A 22,236-nucleotide genomic window follows, 5' to 3' on the forward strand; every position below is an offset into this window, starting at 1 on the left:
TGTCAGCTCCAAGACCCTCGTCAGCTTTGAATATTTTGTCTCCCTGAGCAGCAAGAACATCACCGAGGGAGAGAGCGCCCAGCGTCTCGCCGGTTTTGGCACCCGTCGCAATGCTACCTCGACGCCAGCTACAGAAAGAACAAGCTCACCCAGAAGACCCATCCGCGATGCGAGTCTAATGACTAAGCCCGGAGTCGTCGCCGATTGCAGTGATTGGAAGACGAGCCTGTATCGTCTTCGGCTTGTTCCTGCTTTTCGTCCTCCCCGCGAACATAACCCGATCGGGCAGCACATCACCGAGTTGGCTGCCGACTGCCTTGAACTCGATGACGCGGGTATTTGCACTGGTTTGCAGCCTCCGGGGCAGCCAAGCCGGCCTTGCTTGAGACGGGACAGCCTCGTGCGCGGCGCAAAATTACCGATCAATCCGAAGTCAACATCTCGGATGTATACATCCTTTCGAAGCAGGCTACTAGGTTACAAACCGCCCAATTATGGTTCAGGGCAAACCAAAGTTCCCAGCATTGGAATCTAATGTCGGGCCTAGTCAGTGATCTGGAAGGTGCCATCTGGGCCATTGAATATTGTCCCGAGGCAGCTCGCTCGTGGTGGTCCACACTCCCAAATCGACCGTCGCAAAATTTCGTCTTCCAGCGGCTTCCCTGCATGCACTTCTCGAATTGTTCTTTGGAGGCGCTGGAACGCTTAGGCTAAGCCTCTGTGGGCATCGCGGACACGGATCTTTTCTTTTGTCGTCGGGCTGTTTCATTTTCTTAGAGACACGGCTTAACGCGCTGTGGTCTCGTAGACGCGGACTTCTAGAGCCACTCGCGTCAGTTCTCGACTGACAACAAGCACGAAACCAGACCGGGCGACGCTTTCTTCTTCCTTGAGTCTCGGTCTGCTGGGATTCGGGGCCAGATTCGAATCCGTTCTTTCACACAGCTCCTTGTGCGGGGGACCAATTTGGCGTCGTTATTGGTCAACCGCTCAGATGTCCACCAATGCAACTTCACATGCCGCTCTCAGGCTGTTGCGGGGAATCACGCACGCCAAACCGGCGCTGTCCTTGAGTTCAAAAACAGCAGCACGATTCAGACTCAGATTGACCTCAGATTCAATCAGCCCAATAGACCACAGACCTTACGAGACGTGTAATGGTGGTTTCCTGGATCTGCCGCATCACAGCAATGCATCTCAACAGTCTACGAACAGAAAGGCAAATCCAACCTCCATGTTTTTCCCATCTGGATCAACCCTGCAGAGGCTGCAGGAGGACTGCATACCGACATTGACAAGTCGTCGCCCCCTCCAAGGTCATTCCCGCGAGTGTCCTAGCAGCTGCGTCGAAGATCAGACGCACGTTGTGGGGATTGGCCTATCACGATCACCTTGGTCTGAGACCAACTTGGCAGTGATCTCTTCGAGAGTTGAGTAGGGTCTTATCTGCCACGGTGCCACCTGGCTAATGCCAGCAACGCTCACCAATGATTGACTGGCCGAAAGATCAGGGTCTTGGGGCTAACATTTGTTGGCGACAGAGCCCAAGTTTCCAAGTTTACCCCTGGTCCCGATACGCCGTTGTTGAAGTCAATTGACAAGCGGTCACCGACTGTTGCGGCAGTGCATATGCGGAGAGGAGGACGGACAGCCTCGAGGTCAGACTGTTTGGCCAGTGTTTTCCCTCAGACGCCATGTGGAAATTGTAACGAATGTCACTCACTGAATCACTTCACCAGTCGCGGCCCCATCCACAAACTTGCGCAAGCCACCAACACTATCAAGGGCACGAGGCCCGCCTTTTGGCGCCGTCGCATCTGTGGGTAGAGAACGAGAACTGACCTCCGAGTGCTGCATCTCACATGGTCCCACGACGAAGACTGGGTTCGTTCCTGGTGTCCTGTCCTAGTCAGCAGCACCATCGGACCTAAGCCATAACGCCATCGCCCGCTACAGCTTTAGCGAGAAAATGACTGGTGACGATCATGTAAACCAGAGACAGTCCGTTGGTCTCTGTCGTCCATCCTGGCGGATTCTGTGCAACGAGGACGACGAATTGTGCAGCCAGGCTCAGTGAGCAAAGAGAAATGTTGTGCTTCAAGCAAGTTCTAGGTGCAGATGCGCAATGCGAGCGCTTTGAAGCGCTGCAAGCGATGCAGACCGCAAGGCAATCCCGATGAGGCCATACTGGCCGGTCAATCGGTGATATTTTGCAGGACCCATCATCCTCCACCTCGTGGGTACGATCTCGAGGGGCTTGCAAGCTCGCACGGCCAAGACCGGCCATGGGCCCGAGTTGGTGCAATGAGAACGCCCAATCTCTCAGTATGACAGATCAATTGCGGTGAGATGAAGACGACCAAACTTCGTCCCCCGCACTCTCGACTCTCCATGCCCCCCCGGGCAGCCTGGATGATTTACAATAACGCGCCGCGGCCGGGAGCGCAACTATTCTTCCGCGAAAGATTAGCGAGATATAACTCGGTGGCCTGGCTGCCGACATAAACCCCGGAGAAGGCAGAAAGATTTATGAGTTGCCAATAAAAGAAAGAAATTCAATAGAGTGGTTGAGCCGAGACGAGCGGCCGCGCACTCCCATTCACTGCCATCAGTCGGCCCCCAATAGCATGACACCTTAAGGCGGCTCGATTCCCCAAAGGGTCCAGGGAGACAAACATCCTGGTCCAATGGCCCGCCGTCTTGGGCAGTCCAACTTCACGGAACCCACTCAATACGGCACATGCTGAGTTCCAACTTGGAAGCGTCCATTCCCCCCATGCGGATGAGATCCAGTCCTGGCAATAAGACGCCTACTATTCCCCGCTTACGACCGTCAACTGGCCACAAGTAGGCCTGAATGCGCCATGGCAATAACGCCCGCTTCCATTACCGAGACGACCTGCCAGGGATTAGCCGTCGAAGTGATGGGCAGAGCGCATTCACAGCGTCGCCTCGCAGCGGAGGCATCACCGCCAGTCCGACTCGTGCCTCCCGCCCCTGCCCTCGGAGCGCTCCATCCAGTCCGGTAGAGTCAGTGTTCCGAGCCAAGCCGGGTGGAGGTTGTCCAACTCCAGACGGCGACGGTCAAGAATAGGGCGGCATGCCGGTCCACTCCGTACGCGGCCACATGCAGCTTCTCGTCCCACGCCGTGCGACTGTCCCACATACCGACGGGCTCGCCGTCGCGCAAGATCGAGCCCTGACGCCTCGGGCGGGCAGCCTCAGCTTCCGAGGCGTCGTACCGAAGCCCTCCTGCGAGCTCCGCTTCGTCTACTTGCGGTGAAGGTCCTACGACCGGGCCCGAGAGCTGGGTTACGACGACGTACAAGCTGCGGGAGCTGTACGAGGTCGGTAAGGATGATGGCGAGGCTCGTTCCAGCGGCTGGATTCGTGAGAGGTGTCGATTTCGACGAGAGTCCAAGTCTCGCAATGTTGAGGAACGTCGTTCGGTAGAGGCGTGAGTCCGGAAGGACGGGATCGGACGAAGACGGCTTTGGAACTCCGGACAACCCCACATCGGGGCCGAGCCACCGGCGTGGCTCCGACGTCGTGAGCGGACTAATGATCCCAAGTCAGTATCGCACAAGAAAAAGCATGCTCGTCAATTCTCCGACTGGGGTAATCTCAGAAGTTAAATCGAAAGACAAAGAAAGGCGCGCTAGGAACCTTTCAGATGCAGGACAACCTTACCCGGTGACTGCGACAAGAGGTCATATTGTGCCCGGTAGGTACCCAGTGCGATGAGATTTGTCAACCAAACATAAACTCCGTATACAGACATGCCCGGCATAGATTTTCTGACGTGTTCGCCTTCAAAATGGTATATTGACAGTTTGGGTAAGCCTCCTCGCTCGAAATCCTCCCGGGCGCACGAACGAGGGTCGACGATTTGGCTTTCTTAGTTGAATCTACGACTGAATAAGCTTCAAACTGCACGTGAAGTAGCCGCGCAGACTGTTGTAAGGGAGACCTTTGACCAGCTTTTCCTGGAAGTAACTCAGTCAGGTTCTACGAAAAGGTGCGGATCGGTCATATTTGGTCTCATCGAGTTTCAATAGTTTCCCACGGAACGACTTGGAAGTCAATGCTCTCGAGTCATCAGCAGCAAATGCGATATCGACTCTGGACGAGCATCATTCGCTTCATGCAATTACAAAGCGCGACATCGCTGGACGTGACGGTCTGGTGCTCTTGATTAACCAACCGAAATTTCAAGAGAACCTGCTGACGATCTTACCAGAAGACACACGGGCAGGAGAGCCCCATTTCTCCCTAAACAGCCAGATATGCTATGACAGATCATAACTGTAAGATTATCGCCTCGATCGCCCTGGCTTATGCTGGAGGGTTTGATACATTGTGGTATCTCTCACCACTCCCAACTGCGTCTGTACGGGACCCAAGTTGGGAGTATAGTTCAGCCGCTGAGGCTCGTCAGTCGACAACTTGGAGCTTGCTGTCTTTTCTATCTCTGACGTTGGCTTTTTTGAGCTGGGAACAACTCACGCCGTGAACGCTGACTGCGTGTCGAATTGAATCTCAGCATATGCCCACCTCGCCTCGACATCAGAAATTCAATATTGCCTGTACTCCGAGATCTTGCCGAAACGCACCACGTTGGGATGGACGGCAACATGCGGTAGGACCCGGATAAGCGTACGGGTAGCTGCGACCGCACGTTTCTAGTTGCCCGCCGTTCACGTTCGCGGGTAGTCGCGATGTGACTCGGGAGGTCGCAGGAGGTTTGGCGGCTACCTGCTCCTGCCATTCCAGGCGACGGAAGCAAGAAGGCGATGCAATGCACAGCACAAGATACGCCGGACCGCAGTTTTGGACTGTTGGTGGCAATGTGTCGAGGTCTCGTGGTTCGATAGGGAACTGTCTGAAGGGGTAGGCGCCCAACTTCACCATCGGGACTGTGTTGGAACACGGCAGTATAAAGCTTACTTCATACAACGAAGCATCGTCGTCTGTCCCGGGACTTTAGCGGCATGCATTTGCGAGGGGCAATTTAGTGATTGTCTTCATTTGCTGCTTTGCACTCACGCTGGCTTCCAGTGAAGTTGACCGTGGCGCCACTCGGCTTCGTTCTCCATCAAGGAAGCAAGCCGCCTGACCTGGCTTCATGTCATCGGCCAAGTCAGTCTCTCCCAATAGGAGAAGCTACCGATGACACTGGTCGAGGTCAATCTTGCCCGTTCTCGAGCTCGTTCTGGATCTGTCGTATCAGATGCTCAGCGATCTAGCCCGCCTTTGAGACTTGGAAGTTTCGTCCCATCACGACTTCGATGATGAAAGATGTCAAGGGACTTAGTACAGGGCTTTCTGTGCACGGAGATCTGACAAGTTGTCAGCAAATTGTAGTCGATCCACATGCCCTCGATTACAACACTCATCATGCCAAGCGGACATGCTCAGGTGCGGTCTTTTTGGCTATCGATCGCGCGGACAAGATTTGTTGCGTTCGTTACCGCGAGATATCACACGGGGTTTCGAACACGCAATCGTGCGTGCACTTAATCAAGAACAACCCACTTCCAACCTCTCGACGGGGGCGAGCAGGATGCGATCTTCCACCTCAACTCCACCATTTCGGCCATCGTCCGACCGACGTTGGATTAAACTCGCAGGCTCAGTCTCTCACCAAGAACAAACCACTCTGCCTTGGCCAGCAACGGTCTCGACGAATTAGACCAGCCCGGCGATCAATCCCACGTCCTATCACCCCCTCTTTTCCCCCAGCTTCGCCCCCGGACTTTTGTCCGTCCTACGTGGGGGGGACAACTGGACAGCAGCTCGAACATTTCCCGGCATCGCTTCGAAGGGTTCCTCTCTTCGTTCTCGCGCCCAGCCGGCTGGCGTTGAACGGGTGGTCGTCTGGGCGGCGCCCTCGCTTAAGGCTTAGCCGTCTTGTCGTGTGGAGGGGGCTTGTCTCCGACGTCAAAGGGTGGTCTGGACCCGTGTCGAGTTGCGTCGTCCAAGACGGGAGAATGGGTTTATGCGTGTTTTCCTCCCGTATCTCATGAGACGTCATGTTCGTCTGCCGCCGAGGGGGAAAGCGGCCAAGACGGGTTATTTTCTTTATGATGTCGCACATGTAACGGCTGGGCGTCATACACACACGTTCCAAGTGGTTGTTTCTGAGCTCTGCTGCGAGGTAGCGCTGACTTCCTCCGTGGCTTGTAGCTGATGGGCTTGTAAGGAAGACCCTCGAAGCAGATGACTTGGTGAGCTAGCTAGTCGTGGTTTTGATTTGGAAAGGAATGCTGATGGACTTGATATGGGTAGTCAATTGTCAGCGACCAAGGTCCATATGGAGGGCATCGCCTCTGGAGAAGTTCATCCGGTGATCCGATTTTAGTATATCTTGTAGCCGCCCATTATTTTCTTCTTTTCTCTACGTTTCCGGTAATGTCAAGTCACGGTGTAGACGCCAGAGGAAGCTTGGCGGTTGACCGTCACACCGGTGAGCATTTACGGCTTCGGTACCGCGCTGCGTTTGCTCTACAGCGTCAACTGCGCCCTCTCATCGTCCGGATCTAGGATTCCTTTTCAAGAGACACCGGCAGAGCCTAATTTGAATTTCTCATCGCTCCTATGGAATTTTGCACACAAATCAGAGATTAGTATGGCCAAGTGAGATTGAGCCCAGCCAGGCTGAGCAGCCAAAGACTAACATAGTGTCGATTTGGAGTGAGGCTCAACGCATGGCGGCTTGTGATGTCGCCTTGGGGCGGTTTTTGCAGTTTTTTGGTGCGAGCGGCTTGCGGTATCCTAAATAAACCCCCGTTGCTCCGCCCGCGCAGTAAGCGAATGAGATTTCCCAAGGAATCCTTCGTAAGAACTCGCTCAGGTTCGCCTTTGACGGCCCCGTTTCCTCTCCTTGTTTTCCCGACAGTTCTCAAAGACCAAACAAGACAGCCTATATTGCAAGCCCCTCCTTCTCCTCCTGCGCCTCTCGTCTTTATTCTTGGCGTTTTTGTTTGGTTGGGGCCAAGGGAGTCGCTTCTCCAGATTAGACGCCGCAAGAGTGGGTTTGGTGATCTTCATCTGGGGCTTCCATGGGTTCGCAGACCCCGGTTCGGCGTGGAGTACGGAGTCCCGACCGTTTTTTTTCTGGCGGAGAGTCCACACCATATGCCGCCAAGATGCGCGAGGCAAAGAGGATATGTCCCCTTTGTGGCACCCAACCTCGTGAGATGACGCCTGCTGGATGAGGTACCCATCTTGGACAATGGCCTGCTTTGTGTGATGTGTCCCAGGGCGGCGGATTACAATGCCCGGGACCTCAGATCTGACGAGATATCCCGGAGAGATCGGGGGCAGGATAAAGAGGGCACTCCTTCCCACCATCTGGAGCAAACATACACTCCCGGAAGACCCCGTCCTTACCTCTCACTCCTCTCTGATTCACACCCGCACTTACACACGTACAAAATGAAGTCCTCCCTAATCCTCCCCTTCGCGACCCTGGCCTCGGCCATCTGCCACCACCGCACATCCCTCTACGCCCGCTCCGCCGGCGCCGAGGGCGAGGTCGAGGTCGCCACGTTCGGCTACAACGACCTGACGGGCCCCCTGAACTGGCACGGCCACAAGAACGAGAGCTCAAAGTGCGCGACGGGCACGCAGCAGAGCCCGATCAACCTCAACGACACCTCGGCGACGCTCGTGGCCGGCGCGAGCCTGGGGTTCGACCTGCCGGCGTACCCGGACGGCGCGGTCCTCGAGAACCTCGGCAGCACGCTCGAGGTCGTCGCGCAGAACGGCACGCTGACGAGGGACGGGAGGACGTACGCGCTCAAGCAGTTCCACTTCCACACGCCCAGCGAGCACCGCGTCGAGAGCGAGTATTTCCCCATGGAGGTGCATTTTGTGTTTGAGGCGGATGCCGAGGCGAATCAGAGTAAGTCCCGGCGGTCTTCTTTCTCTGCTTCATTCTATTCTCAATGAGTAGAAGACCAAAAAGAATAAAAGCTAACCCCCTGCTCCCCAACAGACTCCACGGGCCCCAGCGCCTCCGTCGTCGGCTTCCTGATCGAGGTCGACAACACCTCCCCCTCTCCCCTCCTGTCCAACGTCTTCGCGCACCTCGACGAGGTCGCGGAGCCCGGCTCGCACTCGGAGACGCAGGGCCTCGACTTCTGCGAGCTCAAGGACCTCCTGGCGCGCTCCGACGTGTACCAGTACGGCGGCAGCCTGACGACGCCGCCGTGCACGGAGGGCATCGCGTGGAACGTGGTCGCGGAGCCGCTGACGGTCGACGACGTCACGTTCCGCGCCGCCAAGAAGGTCATGAAGTTCAACTCGCGGTACACGCAGAACGTCCCCGGCCGGAAGAACCTGCTGGATCACTCCAGGGTCATGCTCAACGCCATGTCGCCTTAAGGGATATGTCACTTGAGGGAGTGAGTGTTTGTGTCGTTGTCCGGTTTGCGGCGGCGGGTGGTGATGCTTACGGGGAGAGGGTACGGATACCCGTGTGTTTGGCTGGCGTTTTGCGAGGGGAGTGTTGCGTGACAAAGGCTTTAGACTGGTACATACATACGGATATTGCATGGACGAGGGCGGTCAGGTACATACGAGCATTTAGATGCGGTCACGCCCATATTGAGAGATGACGGATTAGAGAGAGAACCACGGTAATCTACATCATAGCGTGCGAGTTGCAGGGGTTGAATTTCTCGGCGTCCAGGGTCAAGAATTGGCATTGAGATAAGACGGGGAACCTTTTTGTAACTTGTAACGTGGTTTTTATTATTCATACAAGAAGAGTCGTACAGAGTAGAAAGCGTTGCAGTCTCTATGACCGCGTGGTATCATTGAAATTCCAAACATTAAATAAAAAGCGTCTTTCTGGCACTGAACAGCCATTGGCATGTCCCAAAAGAAGAAAAGAGCATCGGATGCCCTGAAGAAAGGGGGAAGCGAGATGGCCGATTCGCCGCGGAAACCACGGATACAGCCAGCCCTCCCGCTTCCGGTTTCCGGCTATTGCCATGTCCGCATCGCTGAAGGAAAAGGCCGCAAGGGCGTCGTTCATTGCCGGTAGAGGCAGGCCGCGTTGTTGAGAGACCTGAGAGAGACAGAGACGGATTCTGACCGGAGCGATGTCACGTCCATGGGCCGCTTATGTCGTCGTGCTTCTCCAGACTCCGCAAAATGCGGCGGCGAAGGGAACGGGTCGAAGGTCGTGGTAAGCGCGGCGTGTGATTGGATCGAGCGTCCCTTGCCGTTCAACGGTTTGTTGCTTGGCACAATACAAGCTCATTTTCCTTACTCGCTGCCTCACCGGCGCCAAGGCGCCAGCAGGTACGGATGATGTTGAGTGGAGCGAGGTTGCGGGCGGCGGGGAGATGGGGAGATGGGTGTTCCTTGCAACACAAGTCTGTCCGTCTTGAGTGACGTGACGGATTTGTGTGCGTGTGTTTGAACTGAGAAGACAGGCTCAGGCTCAACGGTTCCTGGCTTGGCGCCGAGAGCGACTTGCGCGTTGTTTGCTCCGCATCCGGTGCCTTGCGTCAGAGTTGGATTGTGGAATCGAACGCAGAGTCGGGTGGAGCCCGCAGAGCAGTGACACTGGGAAGAGCAGTGAAGAGGGGACTGCCCGGACGTAAAAGACCGGAGGACGGTTTTTGCGGGTTCCCGCTTGGCGCTCCTTTTCGAAGCCGTTCAAGCCGTTGTGGAGCCGGCGCTCTCGCCGCTTTCTTGGCGGGTCTGCTGCCGGTCGCATGCGGCGAACGGCGACGGTTGATTGCCTTTGTTTGCTACTGATGTTCCCCTCCCGTTTCCTATTTCTCGAAGTGAAAAAACATCATCTCAAACAACTTAATCGCGCTTGAAGATGGAGCGCGCCATGTCTTTGATTGAGAGTCCGCCAAAGAGGAATTGAGAGCTGTGACGACCGCAATGGCTGTAGACGTTGACCGGCTGAGAATGGGACGACTTCCTCTTGGCCGGGCGAGGGGAGTCGTGGGAGACTGCCCTTCTGGTGGTAAAGGAGTCGGCCGAGATGGAGCTCGCGTCAGAGCCGGCGCGGCTGCTCTTGGGCCGGGCAGATTCGAAGTTGGCAGTGAGAGACGGAGACATTGTGACGAGTGATTGATTGATTGATTTGAATGTTGCGAGTTACGATGGATGTTGAGTCTCTGACGTTGATGTGTGAGGTCGAGACAAGAATACGCGATGGATTGGGAGACGATAGACTCGTCCAGACCTCTGGGGCACCCGTCTCTTAAATGTTTTGAAGAGCTCGTCAGTTCTGAATGCGGCTGCACGGCTGCTTATTCTTGGCTCTCGCTGATGTTCGCTTGGTCGGCATGGATTGACGACGCCATGGGGCTCGATGGTCTAAAATGCTGTGCCCCGAGTGGCCGCCTGCCGACTTGGCCGGGTTGCCGGTGGTAGTGGCCCCACCGAGGCCGGTCTGCTGGACACGGTTACCCCATCGATTGCGACCGAGAGCGAACCGCGAGTGGAGATGGCCTCGTAAGGCAACAGCTAAGGCAGGCTGTCGAACTCTCCCTTGTGCGTTGTTCTTCCGCATTCGTCCTCCTCAATGGCTGCGGATACGCGATGATCTGCAAGTCGAAATTGCTGGTCTGATGGTTGGGTGACGGCCTCAAAACTGGTGCTAGTGTACGAGACTAGAGCGAGGAAACAAGGGATAAGCATAAACGGCGTCTTTTTGAGGCCGTCACCCAACGACCGAATGAGGAAAGCTGGCGACCATGCTCGTACGGACACCTGTGAACCGTATCCGAAGACAAGTCGCGGGCCTCGTTCGTGACCCGAAGGACGCGGAATCCGAGTCCATGCAATAATGCTTGCATAGTCTCACCTCGTGACTCTTGTGCGATTTGGTGTGTCAGCGAATGAGACGGTTGGACGGCACCGCGTCGTCGTCAGCTATGCCGGTTTAGTCATCTCCGTCCCGCATGTTCGGACGACGCCGATGAGTTTAGCGTCATTTGCGGCTCTCGGCAGTCATGCACGTGACGCCGTATTGGATTGCTGCCTGCTAAGTCGGGCGCACCGAATGTGATCAGGCCGCAAGGCATGAACTCGTCTTCATTGGCCAGTGGCTTTTCTCAGTGGAGGTGCCTCGACCAGGGGGCATCAATGCACCAGCCACGTTTCCCGGCCACGTTCCTGAGCTTGGCGGCCCGGAACCTAAACCTCGCGGGTTACCCCAGATTTGGGTCTGTAGGGCTGATCGAAGGGTCGAATTGGCGAAGCTTGATGTTCAGCAGACATGACAAAGATGCGCTGATATAGCCCGGTGATTTCTGGCTGATTGTGGTTGCAAATTTGATGCGGGGGCTGCGCTTCTTCGGCCAGACACATCCTCGAAGCTCCAAGGGCGTCAAGCCCCTTCGTGAGCTGTCAACCGCACAACGTTCAGAGACGGCGCAATTTGAAGCCCGACAACGTAGAATCTTGAAAATGACATCATTGCTGTTGATCGTTCGCTGTTTCGCGCATATTTGCGCCGCGGTCCTTTGCATTGCGCGAAGTCGGTGTGTGGTCTCGGCGGACTGCGTTCCGTGCCCTTGGGCACATAAGATGCAGTCAATCGGAGAGACACTTCGTCTGAGTAAGACCAGTCCCTTCTTCTTCTCGAGTGGTACCGTGGACAAGATGATGCGACATTTTGTGGTGGACACTCGTCGCCCACTTACCCCGGGCCCGACTCTTTAACCTCGTGCGCCGATGAGCACCGTCAATCCTTGCACGGTGATTGACATGCCTTAGTTCAGGCTATCGCGAGGTCGAGATGAAAATCAGTTGACAGAACACTGGCGATCCCTCAGCGCATGCAGCACACCTTCTAGTCACGATATTGCCTGGTAAGAAGTCAACGTTCGCGATGCAGAATTGTCAAAATGAGGCCCCCCAATGGAAGCAGGAAAGATGGGCCCAGCCAATGGCATCAGCACAAAATGGAGACCTCACAGGCTGGAAGGACCGGCGCTCGGACCATTTGTGGCTGGTAAGCTGCACGTGAGACCCACTCTACTGACTTCCGTCTTCTCGCCCAAGTGTGAACGCCAGGCGCGCAAGACGTGGAACGCGCGATGGTGATTTTTCAGCAAATCCGAATCTATCACCAATCCACCGTGTATTCATCTCCACACCGCGCAATATCGCTAGCGACACGCTTTGCAAACATCAAGGCTCCCTTAATCATTCGTGTTTCCATTGTCGCAACTCCAATGGCGGACTGCTGCACCACCACCTGACGTTCGCTTCCATTGTTCTTGCCTTCTCCCTGAACGCTGAGACAGGTATGACTTCTCACACCCACCAACCTCCCAATAGCCACCATCTCCATCATCACTCATATCTTTTTCTCGCCCTAAACACTTTTTGGATGTTTTTCAGGTGTATTCTGACGCTGACATAATAGACGCAGTTCTCTTCGCGACACCAGGCAGCAACAGGTCGCCCGCATCTAGCATCCAAACGCGACAGCACACCTAGCCCTCACTTGCTTCCGATACCCCAATCGCGACACAATGCCGAGCAAGCGCAAGCGCGACATCGAGGATTTCGATCCTAACAAGTCGGATTCTGACGATGAGAACTTCGAGCCCGGCACGGACCAACCTGTCTCGAAAAGCAAGAAACGCTCCCGTGGCTCCAAGTCCCATAAGAGCAGCTCCGGGGGCGGCAGCCGAAAACGCCAGACCCGATACCGAGGCTCCGACATTGAAGACGACGATGAGGATGTCTCTGACAGCATGGCGGAGGGTTCTTTCGTCTCGGATGAAGAAGAGGAAGACGAGGACGCACCCGTCAACGCTTCTGGTCGACGCGCCAGAAAAGCCGCGACCAAACATAATAGTTACAAGGAGAGCGAGAGTGACGAGTCTGAAGAAGCCGAGGCATCGGAGGACGAACTCTCCGAGGACCACGCCAAACCCAAGAAAAAGAAGGAGTCCTTGATGATTAAACTCAGGGTACCAAGGAATCCTTCTTCGTCTGCCGCTGCCACTGCGCCTGCCACCAGAAGATCTACGCGTGCTCGCACGGCCGAGGTGGAGGAGGAGCACGTCGAGCTGTCGAATTCAGGCAAGCATGCGCGCCCGGCCTCGAGGAGTCGAAGCCCCGAGACCTTCGCTCGTACGCGGAACTCCCGCTCAATCAAGGGACTTAAGAAGGCGCCCGAAACGATTGAGGAGGCCACCCAGGAGAGCAGCTTCCGTCATGAGGATGACGCCGATGCCGATGAATTGGCCGGCGATGTGGAGGACGCAGCTGTGGATAATGAAACAAAAACGGAGAACAAGGACACCGTCATGGAAGATGCCATCAAGGAATCAACCGAGATAGATCCTGATGATGCGGCTGAAGACGATGACGAGGAGGACGAGGGTCCAAGAACCAGAACCCGAGCCAAAAGAGGAAGCGCTTCTGGAGCCGGGGCTGCTGAGCCGGAGGAGGATCCAAAAGATGACGCCGAAGGTGACGCTCCAACGCGACGGCTTACTCGCAGAAGGCAAGGAAAATCGAAATCCATTCAAGAGCCGAGTAGCGACTTCGAGCCTGGCGAGGAGTCTGCAGAAGACGTGCAGATGTCGGACTCGTCCAAGAAGGTTTCCGGCGATGTTGATGATGGAGATTTCGATAGTCCGGCTCCACGCGGCAGAGCGGCGAAACCGAAAGGTAGATCCACCAGAAGCTCGAGACGTGGGGCCGAGTCTGGCGACGAAGTCGAGTTGGACCACGACGAGCTGGCCGAGGAGCTCCATGAGCTTCGACAAGACTCCCGTTCCCGTCGCACACGCCGTCCTTCGCCTGCAATCATCTACCAGGAAACAGCGTCGAAGCGCCGCAGAGCCGCAGCCAAGCCGATGAATTATTTCATGCCGCCTCTCTCCGCCGTAAACATAGAGGAAGACGACGGCGACGACCCCGCTCCGACCCCTGCCCGCCGCCGCGGTGGTCGTGGAGGCGCTAGCCAAGCATGGGACCGTGCTCTCAATACCACCTTCGGTCCGTTCGGAGGCGGAGGCGGCGTCGGCTCGCTCCTTGCGGGGCCCTGGGGTACCGGTGCCGCTGGAGGCGTTGACTCCGATAGCAGTGACGATGAGATGGGCGGCCGTTCTGGTGCTGCTGGTAACATAGGCATGACACCAACATCAGCCGCCGCTCCCGCTGGGCTGCTCCCAGGCCTTGCGCAGCCTGTAGGCGGCGACGTGGCTGGGGTGGGTGCGACACCCAACGTCGGCAAGATCAAGAATACGAAGGCTCTCGCAGATGCTGATCCTCTCGGCGTCGACCTCAACGTGGACTTCAACCAGGTCGGTGGTCTCCAAGGCCACATCGACCAGCTAAAGGAAATGGTACAGCTTCCTTTGCTGTATCCAGAGCTCTTTCAAAAGTTCCATGTCACGCCCCCGCGAGGTGTGCTCTTCCATGGACCTCCTGGTACTGGTAAAACTCTCCTTGCCAGAGCGCTTGCCAACTCCGTGGGTATTGGAGGCCGCAAAATTACCTTCTACATGAGAAAGGGAGCCGATGCTCTGAGCAAATGGGTTGGTGAAGCCGAGAAGCAACTGCGGTTGCTCTTCGAGGAAGCCAGAAGGACACAGCCAAGTATCATCTTCTTCGATGAAATCGATGGTTTGGCCCCTGTGCGCTCCAGCAAGCAGGAACAAATTCACGCATCCATCGTCTCGACACTGCTCGCTCTAATGGATGGCATGGACGGGCGCGGACAGGTTATCGTCATTGGAGCCACCAATCGTCCGGACAACATCGATCCCGCCCTCAGAAGACCTGGTCGATTCGATCGAGAATTTTATTTCCCCCTTCCTGACGTGGAGGGTCGCCGGTCTATCCTTGAAATCCACACGAAGGACTGGGGTCTCTCAGAGCCTTTCAAGCAGCAGCTTGCGGAAAACACGAAGGGCTATGGCGGTGCTGACCTTCGAGCCCTTTGCACGGAGGCCGCTCTCAATGCCATCCAGAGAACCTACCCGCAGATTTACTCCTCCAAGGATAAACTCATTGTCAACGCGGAAAACATCAGTATCCATGCTACGGACTTCATGATTTCTATCAAGAAGATGATTCCTTCTTCCGAGAGATCTGCTGGCACTGGTGCAGCTCCTTTGCCGAAGGGCATCGAACCACTCTTGCGTGATCAGTTCGACTCGATCAAACGGGCGCTTGACGAGGTTCTTCCACGCAAGAAGAAGCTGACTGCTCTGGAAGAGGCCATGTATGAGCAATTCGACGATGAGGACCACGGCTTTGGACGCGAAGCCTTGCAGCAGGAGTTCGAACGATCTCGTATTTTCCGCCCGCGTTTCTTGATTCATGGCTTCACTGGCATGGGTCAGAGTTATCTCTCTTCTGCTCTACTGCATTACTTCGAGGGTGTTCAAGTGCAAAACTTTGGTCTTCCCAATTTGCTCGCTGACGGACGGGTAAGTCCTGATTCCAAGCCGTTGCTTCACGCATGCTAATATTCTGCAGCCGATGGAACAAGTCATCGTTGGACTTTTCACCGAGGTGAAGAGACACAAACCCAGTGTTATCTACATCCCCAACATCGAGTCATGGTTTGCCATGTTGCGGGATAGTCTGGCGTTCCAGACCTTCAAGGCCATGCTGAAGTCAATCCCGCCCACAGACCCGATCCTAGTGCTTGCGACATCAGAGTATGAAGCCGGTGAAGATCTTCATCCAGATCTTGTGCGGGAGTTGTTCGCATTCTCTCGTAAAAACCGATTGCAAATCGAGCGGCCCAAGCATGTAAGTACGCACGTTCTTGCATTGGGAATTACTCACTAACACATTGGAAGCCGAACCGACGTGAATACTTCTCTACAATTGTGGATCACATCCGCAAGAGCCCGGCCGAGTTCCCCGACCCTGCCAACCGAAAGAAGAGAGTTTTGGAGGAGCTCCCAGTCGCTCCGCCTCCACCGCCAAAGGTGCCCTCCAAGGAAGAAGTCAGGGCTATGCAGAAACGCGACCATCAGCTTCTGAATATCTTGAAAGTGCAGCTGCAGCCAATCATGGACCAGATCAACAGAAAGTACAAGAAGTTCAGGCAACCCGTCATTCCTCCGGGTCAACTCGACTACCTCTTCGCCGAAAATCAGGTCAACTACGTGCGCCCCGACCTTGCAGGAATCGAGCCTCGTCCGTTTGAGATCGTCAAAGACAAGTACGGAGATGATGTGCTGCGCGAGACAACCACTGGCAAGACATTTTACAATTTGGAAACCACTACGATCGAGGAACGCCTTTCAAATGGCTTTTACTGTCGACCCAAGGACTTTCTCCGAGATATAAAGGCTCTCGCCAAAGACTCCAAGAACATTGGTGACAAAGAACGGACGCTCAAGGCCAACGAACTCGTCAGCAATTGTGAGGTCGACGTCGCCACGATCGAAGGTAATACGGCCACCGTGGACTGGGAGTCTCTGCACCAGAGGCAAATTCAACGAGCGAGGGCCGCAGCGGAGAAGGAGCGCAAGAGAAAGGCCATGCAGTCTATCGTCGACCGCGTTCAGACTGACGTTGCTGGTAACGACAGCGATTCGCAGGGCCCTGTCACTCTGGGCGAGCGCATCCCTGGGTCGACACATGCTCTGGCTCGATTCCAGGTCATGAGCCCGGGACTCAGCGCTGGACCTGCAGCTCCCCAACAAAGCAACGGAACATCCAACCCATCTCGGCAGAGCGATGTGCAAATGAGTGGTGTCGACGATGACACGACGCAGGATAGCTCCTTGATGCAGCCTCCCCAGTGGCCAGCCCAGGGAAATCCTACGACCGGTACAACGACCGGAACCACCCAGGTGTCGCAAAGGTCCATGATCACAACTGTGCCCCCCGGCATGTCGCCTTCGGAGCTGGCTAATGATGCGTCCACAACGAAGACATCCGACCCATCACAGCGATCTTCGGACAAGTGGAGCACTCAGGCTACCAACGGCGTGCACCCCGAACACTACAGCCAGGGAGACAACTCTCAACTGCAAGACACTCAAATCCCTCCCGGCGTGGCTCCCGTAAGCCAGGGCACTTCAAGCGATGAAGCTTGGCCACACTCCCAAGCGCAAGCCATCGCACGAGGTCTCATTCGGCCGTCAATGGGTGAGCCGGGCAGCCAGAACTCGTCGCCTAACAAGTCGAGGAGCTCGGGGGATTCCAAGTCGCATGCACCGACCTTGATTAACATTCTGAACGACTCGACAAGCGACGAAATAAGGAATTCTGGCTCCTCTTCTCAACAGCAGCCAGTCATCAACGAGAGCCAAGTTGAGAACTTCCTCGAAGAGCTGACCGAGGGAACCTCCGGCTGCACTATTGAACAGCTCGAGCAGATCAACCGTGAGCTCATGGACGAGATCTGGCGGACAAGGCACGAGTGGAATCGGATGAAGGTTCTGGGCGATCTCACCAAGGTGTTCAACGAGACGATCAGCGATATCGAAAACATCCAGGGGCTCTTCCAGCAGAGCCAGGACTCGTGAGAGGAAGTGGCGGAGGTTGCGGAGACGACTACATTGTAAAAATAGCACATGTTTCTTTGGTGTTTTGAAAATTTCCATTCGGGATGATGAGAGAGGGATCGGCGAGGGCGGAAGGGGAATACGGAATGGGTCTATCAGTTTGCGAGCGACAGGACGACCTTATTTTTTTTTCTTTGATAAAGTACATTATATCAAGAAGCACCGCATCCTGCCCGCATAGCGCGGCAGGCAATAGACGATACTTGCATCAAAATACCGTGGAATTGGAAGCCATTTGTGCATGGCAGAGTGCCTGACTTGCTTCGTGGTGGTCAAATCGATGGTAGGTGGTGGCAGTGGCCTCCAAATTGAGCGAGCTCAGTTCCATCAAGGCATGTCACTACTCTGCAATGCCTCCATTTTTTGATATCGATTGCATATCCTACAGAGGGAACTAAATCTGATCATTCTTTACCTTACTATACACATGATCTCAGATCTTGGCTTTTGCGCTGCTATACCGCTTACCCTCGTCGTCTTGCTCCTTCACAGTCAGATCCGGAAGCTCGGCGGGCATGATCCTCCGCGGGCTCGAGCCCGGCACGAGGGCGTATTTCGAAAAGTCCGTCACGCCTGCGTGGTCCCTCAGAAAGTCCTCGTCGAGAACGATCTCGCCGTTGACGGCCCCCGCGGGCGCCCGCACGATGGCGAGCACCGCGTCGGAGAAGATGGTGGGCTTGCGCAGGTCCTTCGCCTCGTCCGAGTTCGAGGCTTGGAACTTCTGGGTGGCGGCCGACTCGATGGCCTGGAACATTAACACCGATTCAGTGTATGAAACGAGTAGGTAGGCCGTGGACGAAATAGAAATGAACTTACCACGGCCGGCCAGATGCTCGTGATGGCCATCTCAGACAGACCCTGCCGGGCAAAGTCCATGGCTAGGCCCTTGGTCAGGACGCTCATGCCCACCTTCCCCATGGCGTACGCCGTCTTGCCGCGGAAGAAGCGGCTGTAGATGGGCGGGCTGACGACGACGATGCGGCCCCCGCCCGCGCGCTTGAGGTGCGGGAGGGAGGCGTGGAGGGTGAGGTAGAGGCCCTCTGGGTTCACGCGCTGCATGAGCTGGAAGCGTTTGGGGGGCGTGTCCTCGACTGAGGCCCACCATATCGCGCCCGAGTTGTAGACCAACACGTCGAGGCGGGAGTATTTCTGCAGCTGGTGTTAGATTTGGAGAAGAGGACTGGGGTCTGCGAGGAAAGGGAGGGAGGGCGGACCTGAATCGTCTGTTCTACGAGCCTGGCGACGCTTTCAGGATCGCGGACGTCTACCGCGATCGGTTCTGCGTCGCCGCCTGCTTCGTGGATCTCGCGGGCTACCGTGCTGATCGTTGATTCTTGCGAGTTGGGGTTCGGCGGGAAGGGCGTCACTTTGGAGGCGTCGCTGGTGGACTTGGCGGCCACAACGACTTTGTTCTTGTGTGTGAGTGAAATGCCACGAGAAGTAATCTGAAGGGCGTCATACCGGCGTAGCCATTCTTTGCGAAGTCAATGGCGATTTGACGGCCGATGCCTCTCGACGCTCCGACGACGAGGGCGACTTGTTTGGGTCCGCTCATATTGTTGAATTTAGACAGGACGTTCGTATGTTCGAAAGAAGCTATGCTATCATAGAAAACGACACCCGACAGATAATCATATGCAACTTCAATTCATCGAGACTTGAACTTTATCGCCATCGAAAGTGCTGATTATGTCGTCGGAATTCGGCTGTGAGATTGTTTAGTGATCAGTGACAACCCCCATGTTCATCATCAATCATCCCGGAGCTAAGCACAGCTACCCCAGATTACAATTGAGCCGAGGTACCCCACACCCCAGGCCAACTTCACCTCCTTCACGTCGCCCTTCCGTGCCTATTTGATAGAAACGTCTTCGATGGCGCAATCGTATTCTTGGACTTAGGCTTCCGGGTGTCTCCATCATATTGTATTCCGTTCCGTACCTATCTCACTTTGCCTTATCAGTGTCCGCCAAGATGGGCGGCAAGGTCGACGTCTACATCGATATCGGTGAGTCCCAGCTCGCAACGGATACACCCCGTCACAACGACGCCCTAACGTACCGATCAAAGCATCTTTGTACAGCTACATTGCATTCTACCACATAATCCAGAACCAGGACGCTCTCGCAGCACATGGCGTACAGATAGAGTTTGTCATTTGACCCCATTTCGACGTTAAGCCCCGACTTACAAATAATCCCCCAACAGCATTCATCCCGTCCTGCTCGGCGGCATCAACGCCGCGTCCGGTAAGTCATCCAAAAACCGCAAATCACGGCGCTTAGGTACTCAAACGTCTCGCGCAGGAAACAAGCCGCCATGGACCCTCCCCGCCAAGGCCAAGTACGGCACCTTCGACGCCCGCCGCTCCTCCGTCCGCGTCGGCAAGCCCGACATCACCACGCCCCCGGACTTCATGGACCGCAGCATGACGATCCTGCCCCTCCGCGCGCTGCACTTCATTAAGAAGAACCACCCCGCGGAAGCCTACCAGACCGCCTGGCACTGGTTCCTCCACTGCTTCTGGGAACCGCCGAACCTGAACCTCACCAAGCCCGACGTGCTGATCAAGGCGCTCGCCGACGCTCCGCGGCAGTATCCGCCGCAGCAAGGTGACGACGGGGCCAAGCTGTTCACCGAGGCTGACGTGAAAAAAATCATGGAAGGCACTGCGACGCAGGAGATCAAGGACGCCGTGAAGGCGAGGACGCAGGAAGCGATTGAGAGGGGTGCTTTCGGGGCGCCTTGGTTCTGGGCTGTGAACGACGAGGGCAAAGCTGAGCCCTTTTTCGGGAGTGACCGGTTTCATTTCTTGTATGAGTTCTTGGGGGTCCCGTTCCAGGATGTCGCCATCCTTCCGCCGGGAACGCAGAGGAAAGGCGCAAAGTTGTAGGACGGGGGCCGTCATAGTGTAGCAATTTTATTCGAATGAGGGGGTATCTATTGATTTTTCCATACGCAAACGCCGAATCAGACTCATTCCCCAGCCGCAAACCCGTAAAGAAAAGACATGTACAAGTTATACACGCGCCGCAGTTCTCGCCCGCCGGGCCTCCTCGTCTCTCTTGGCCTCGCTGCGCGCCAGGAAATCCTGCCTGTGGGCGTACGAGTCCTTGGACCTGCCCGCCAGCTCCAGCTCGTCCTTGAGGCCCTCCTTGTCGACGTAGCCCGCCCAGTCCATCTTGCTCTTCTCCACCGTGTTGAGCTTCTTGGCCTGCGCCTCCTTCTCCCGCGCCTTGATCCGCACCGTCATACCCAGGTTCAGATCCGACCGCTGGCCCACGATCTCGATCACGGGCTCGTACGCCGACCGGAAAGCCTTCTTCAGGACCCGCTTCGGCTCCTCCGTCTCCTCGGCCGCGGCGCCGTCGGGGGCGGCGTCCTGGCCGAGGGAGGCGAGGTAGAGTTTCGCCTCGGCCGAGTCGCGCGCGACGAGCTTCTCCTCCGTCTGGACTTTGCCGGCGAAGTTGTAGGTCCGCTTGATGCGGATCATTTCCGAGGGTTCGGGTGCGGTCGGCTTTTCGGAATCGGTCGCCTTTGCGGAGGAGTCGGGTTCGTCAGCGGCTTTGTCTTTGCCGGGTTGCGGCGCCGTTTGGCCAGCGAGCATTTGCGCCCAGATGGCGTCGACGTCGACTGTGACCGGGCCAGACGCGGCCGCGATCTTTCGCTCAACCTTCCTGCGAGGGGACGATTTTAGCAATCCGAAAACGCATCGCGTCTAGGCTTTTGTTTCCTGCGTGGGTCTGCTTACTCTGCGGCGCGCATGCTTCGCGTCTTGACCAGTCCGCCCTCGCCGCCCTCGTCCTCCTCGTTGGGGGCTCCATCGGCGTCTTTGGCTTTCCTGCGCTTCTTCTTGGCCTTTTTTATCAGCGCCTCGTCGCCCGAGTTCTCGAACCCGGCATCGTCTTCTTCGGCGCCCGCGGCATCGCGTTTGCGCTTGTTGGTGGTCGCGGCTTGGCCCTCGTTGTCGGAGTCGGAGTCTGCGTCGGAATCGCCGCCCGCGACGGCGACATCGTCTGGCGCAAAGTCTGAGTCCTGAGAGGACTCGTACTCTTCGTCGTCAATTATTGGATCGGGCGGCATCTTTGAGAGGGTTTGTGGAGTTGGGTTCGTTGGAAGTGACGCGGTGGGTTGGTCGAGGATGGAAGATTTGAGCGGCTGCCGTCGGGACGTGATTCACCGAGCGCGTCGGTGAGTCTCGGTCTGACGCCAATGAAGCCCCACAATTTCCCGACGACCTCCCGTCCCGCGCGCTTCCCGATTCCATCACATCGGCTTCGGCGGCGTCCTTCTCCGCATCCCACGATGAAACCCTCCTTTCCCAACATGCACGTCAGAACTCAAAGATTCTTCAGTGGGGGATGGGCAGTTTACCCATGGATCGCCTATTTAGCCGGCGCTGGCGGCACTCGCTTTTAGAAGCTTTCGACCAAACGGGAGTCTTCACGACGGCGTGTCTTCCGGATATTGGGTCATCTTGACGGGTTCTCGGATGCATATGCTTGCCATGACTCTGAAATGCATATCTATGTCCCCTGGACCATCGGGTCTATCCAATCAGAGGCACCTTTGATCAATCATGCACGCGCTCCCCGCATTCCCTCGAGCCCTTCCTCGCGGCCCTTGACCTTTCAGTGGGGGTCATTATTCACCCTCGACATTTGATTCTTCAAGCAGTCTTGACCACTGAACCTTTCTA

General features: G+C 56.0%; 7 protein-coding genes across 7 annotated transcripts; 3 read left to right on the forward strand and 4 right to left on the reverse strand.

Moving 5' to 3' along the window:
• Window positions 1-3,031: 3,031 nt before the first annotated feature.
• On the reverse strand, window positions 3,032-3,379 carry CkaCkLH20_08495 (uncharacterized protein; the record flags this gene model as incomplete). Its single annotated transcript, XM_038891210.1, has 1 exon — window positions 3,032-3,379. One exon carries the CDS (start codon window positions 3,377-3,379, stop codon window positions 3,032-3,034), a length of 348 nt encoding a protein of 115 aa, XP_038743584.1.
• A 4,058-nt stretch (window positions 3,380-7,437) lies between these two features.
• On the forward strand, window positions 7,438-8,388 carry CkaCkLH20_08496 (carbonic anhydrase; the record flags this gene model as incomplete). The annotated part of the gene is made up of 2 exons (XM_038891211.1): window positions 7,438-7,906; window positions 8,000-8,388. The coding sequence occupies 2 exons, from the start codon at window positions 7,438-7,440 to the stop codon at window positions 8,386-8,388; spliced, it is 858 nt and encodes a 285-aa protein (XP_038743585.1).
• A 1,440-nt stretch (window positions 8,389-9,828) lies between these two features.
• Window positions 9,829-10,089, reverse strand: CkaCkLH20_08497 (uncharacterized protein; the record flags this gene model as incomplete). Its single annotated transcript, XM_038891212.1, has 1 exon — window positions 9,829-10,089. The coding sequence occupies one exon, from the start codon at window positions 10,087-10,089 to the stop codon at window positions 9,829-9,831; it is 261 nt and encodes an 86-aa protein (XP_038743586.1).
• A 2,429-nt stretch (window positions 10,090-12,518) lies between these two features.
• Window positions 12,519-17,498, forward strand: CkaCkLH20_08498 (AAA family; the record flags this gene model as incomplete). Its single annotated transcript, XM_038891213.1, has 3 exons — window positions 12,519-15,437; window positions 15,487-15,765; window positions 15,816-17,498. 3 exons carry the CDS (start codon window positions 12,519-12,521, stop codon window positions 17,496-17,498), a joined length of 4,881 nt encoding a protein of 1,626 aa, XP_038743587.1.
• Window positions 17,499-17,970: 472 nt separating this feature from the next.
• On the reverse strand, window positions 17,971-19,092 carry CkaCkLH20_08499 (uncharacterized protein; the record flags this gene model as incomplete). The annotated part of the gene is made up of 4 exons (XM_038891214.1): window positions 17,971-18,282; window positions 18,354-18,686; window positions 18,752-18,942; window positions 18,999-19,092. The coding sequence occupies 4 exons, from the start codon at window positions 19,090-19,092 to the stop codon at window positions 17,971-17,973; spliced, it is 930 nt and encodes a 309-aa protein (XP_038743588.1).
• A 419-nt stretch (window positions 19,093-19,511) lies between these two features.
• On the forward strand, window positions 19,512-20,430 carry CkaCkLH20_08500 (DSBA-like thioredoxin domain-containing protein; the record flags this gene model as incomplete). Its single annotated transcript, XM_038891215.1, has 4 exons — window positions 19,512-19,545; window positions 19,608-19,686; window positions 19,746-19,786; window positions 19,844-20,430. The coding sequence occupies 4 exons, from the start codon at window positions 19,512-19,514 to the stop codon at window positions 20,428-20,430; spliced, it is 741 nt and encodes a 246-aa protein (XP_038743589.1).
• A 126-nt stretch (window positions 20,431-20,556) lies between these two features.
• CkaCkLH20_08501 (swr1p complex component) lies at window positions 20,557-21,620 on the reverse strand (the record flags this gene model as incomplete). Its single annotated transcript, XM_038891216.1, has 2 exons — window positions 20,557-21,214; window positions 21,289-21,620. 2 exons carry the CDS (start codon window positions 21,618-21,620, stop codon window positions 20,557-20,559), a joined length of 990 nt encoding a protein of 329 aa, XP_038743590.1.
• Between the last annotated feature and the right edge of the window lie 616 nt (window positions 21,621-22,236).

The sequence above is a fragment of the Colletotrichum karsti genome, assembly GCF_011947395.1.
Source record: "Colletotrichum karsti strain CkLH20 chromosome Unknown Scaffold28, whole genome shotgun sequence".
Lineage (NCBI taxonomy): Eukaryota > Fungi > Ascomycota > Sordariomycetes > Glomerellales > Glomerellaceae > Colletotrichum > Colletotrichum karsti.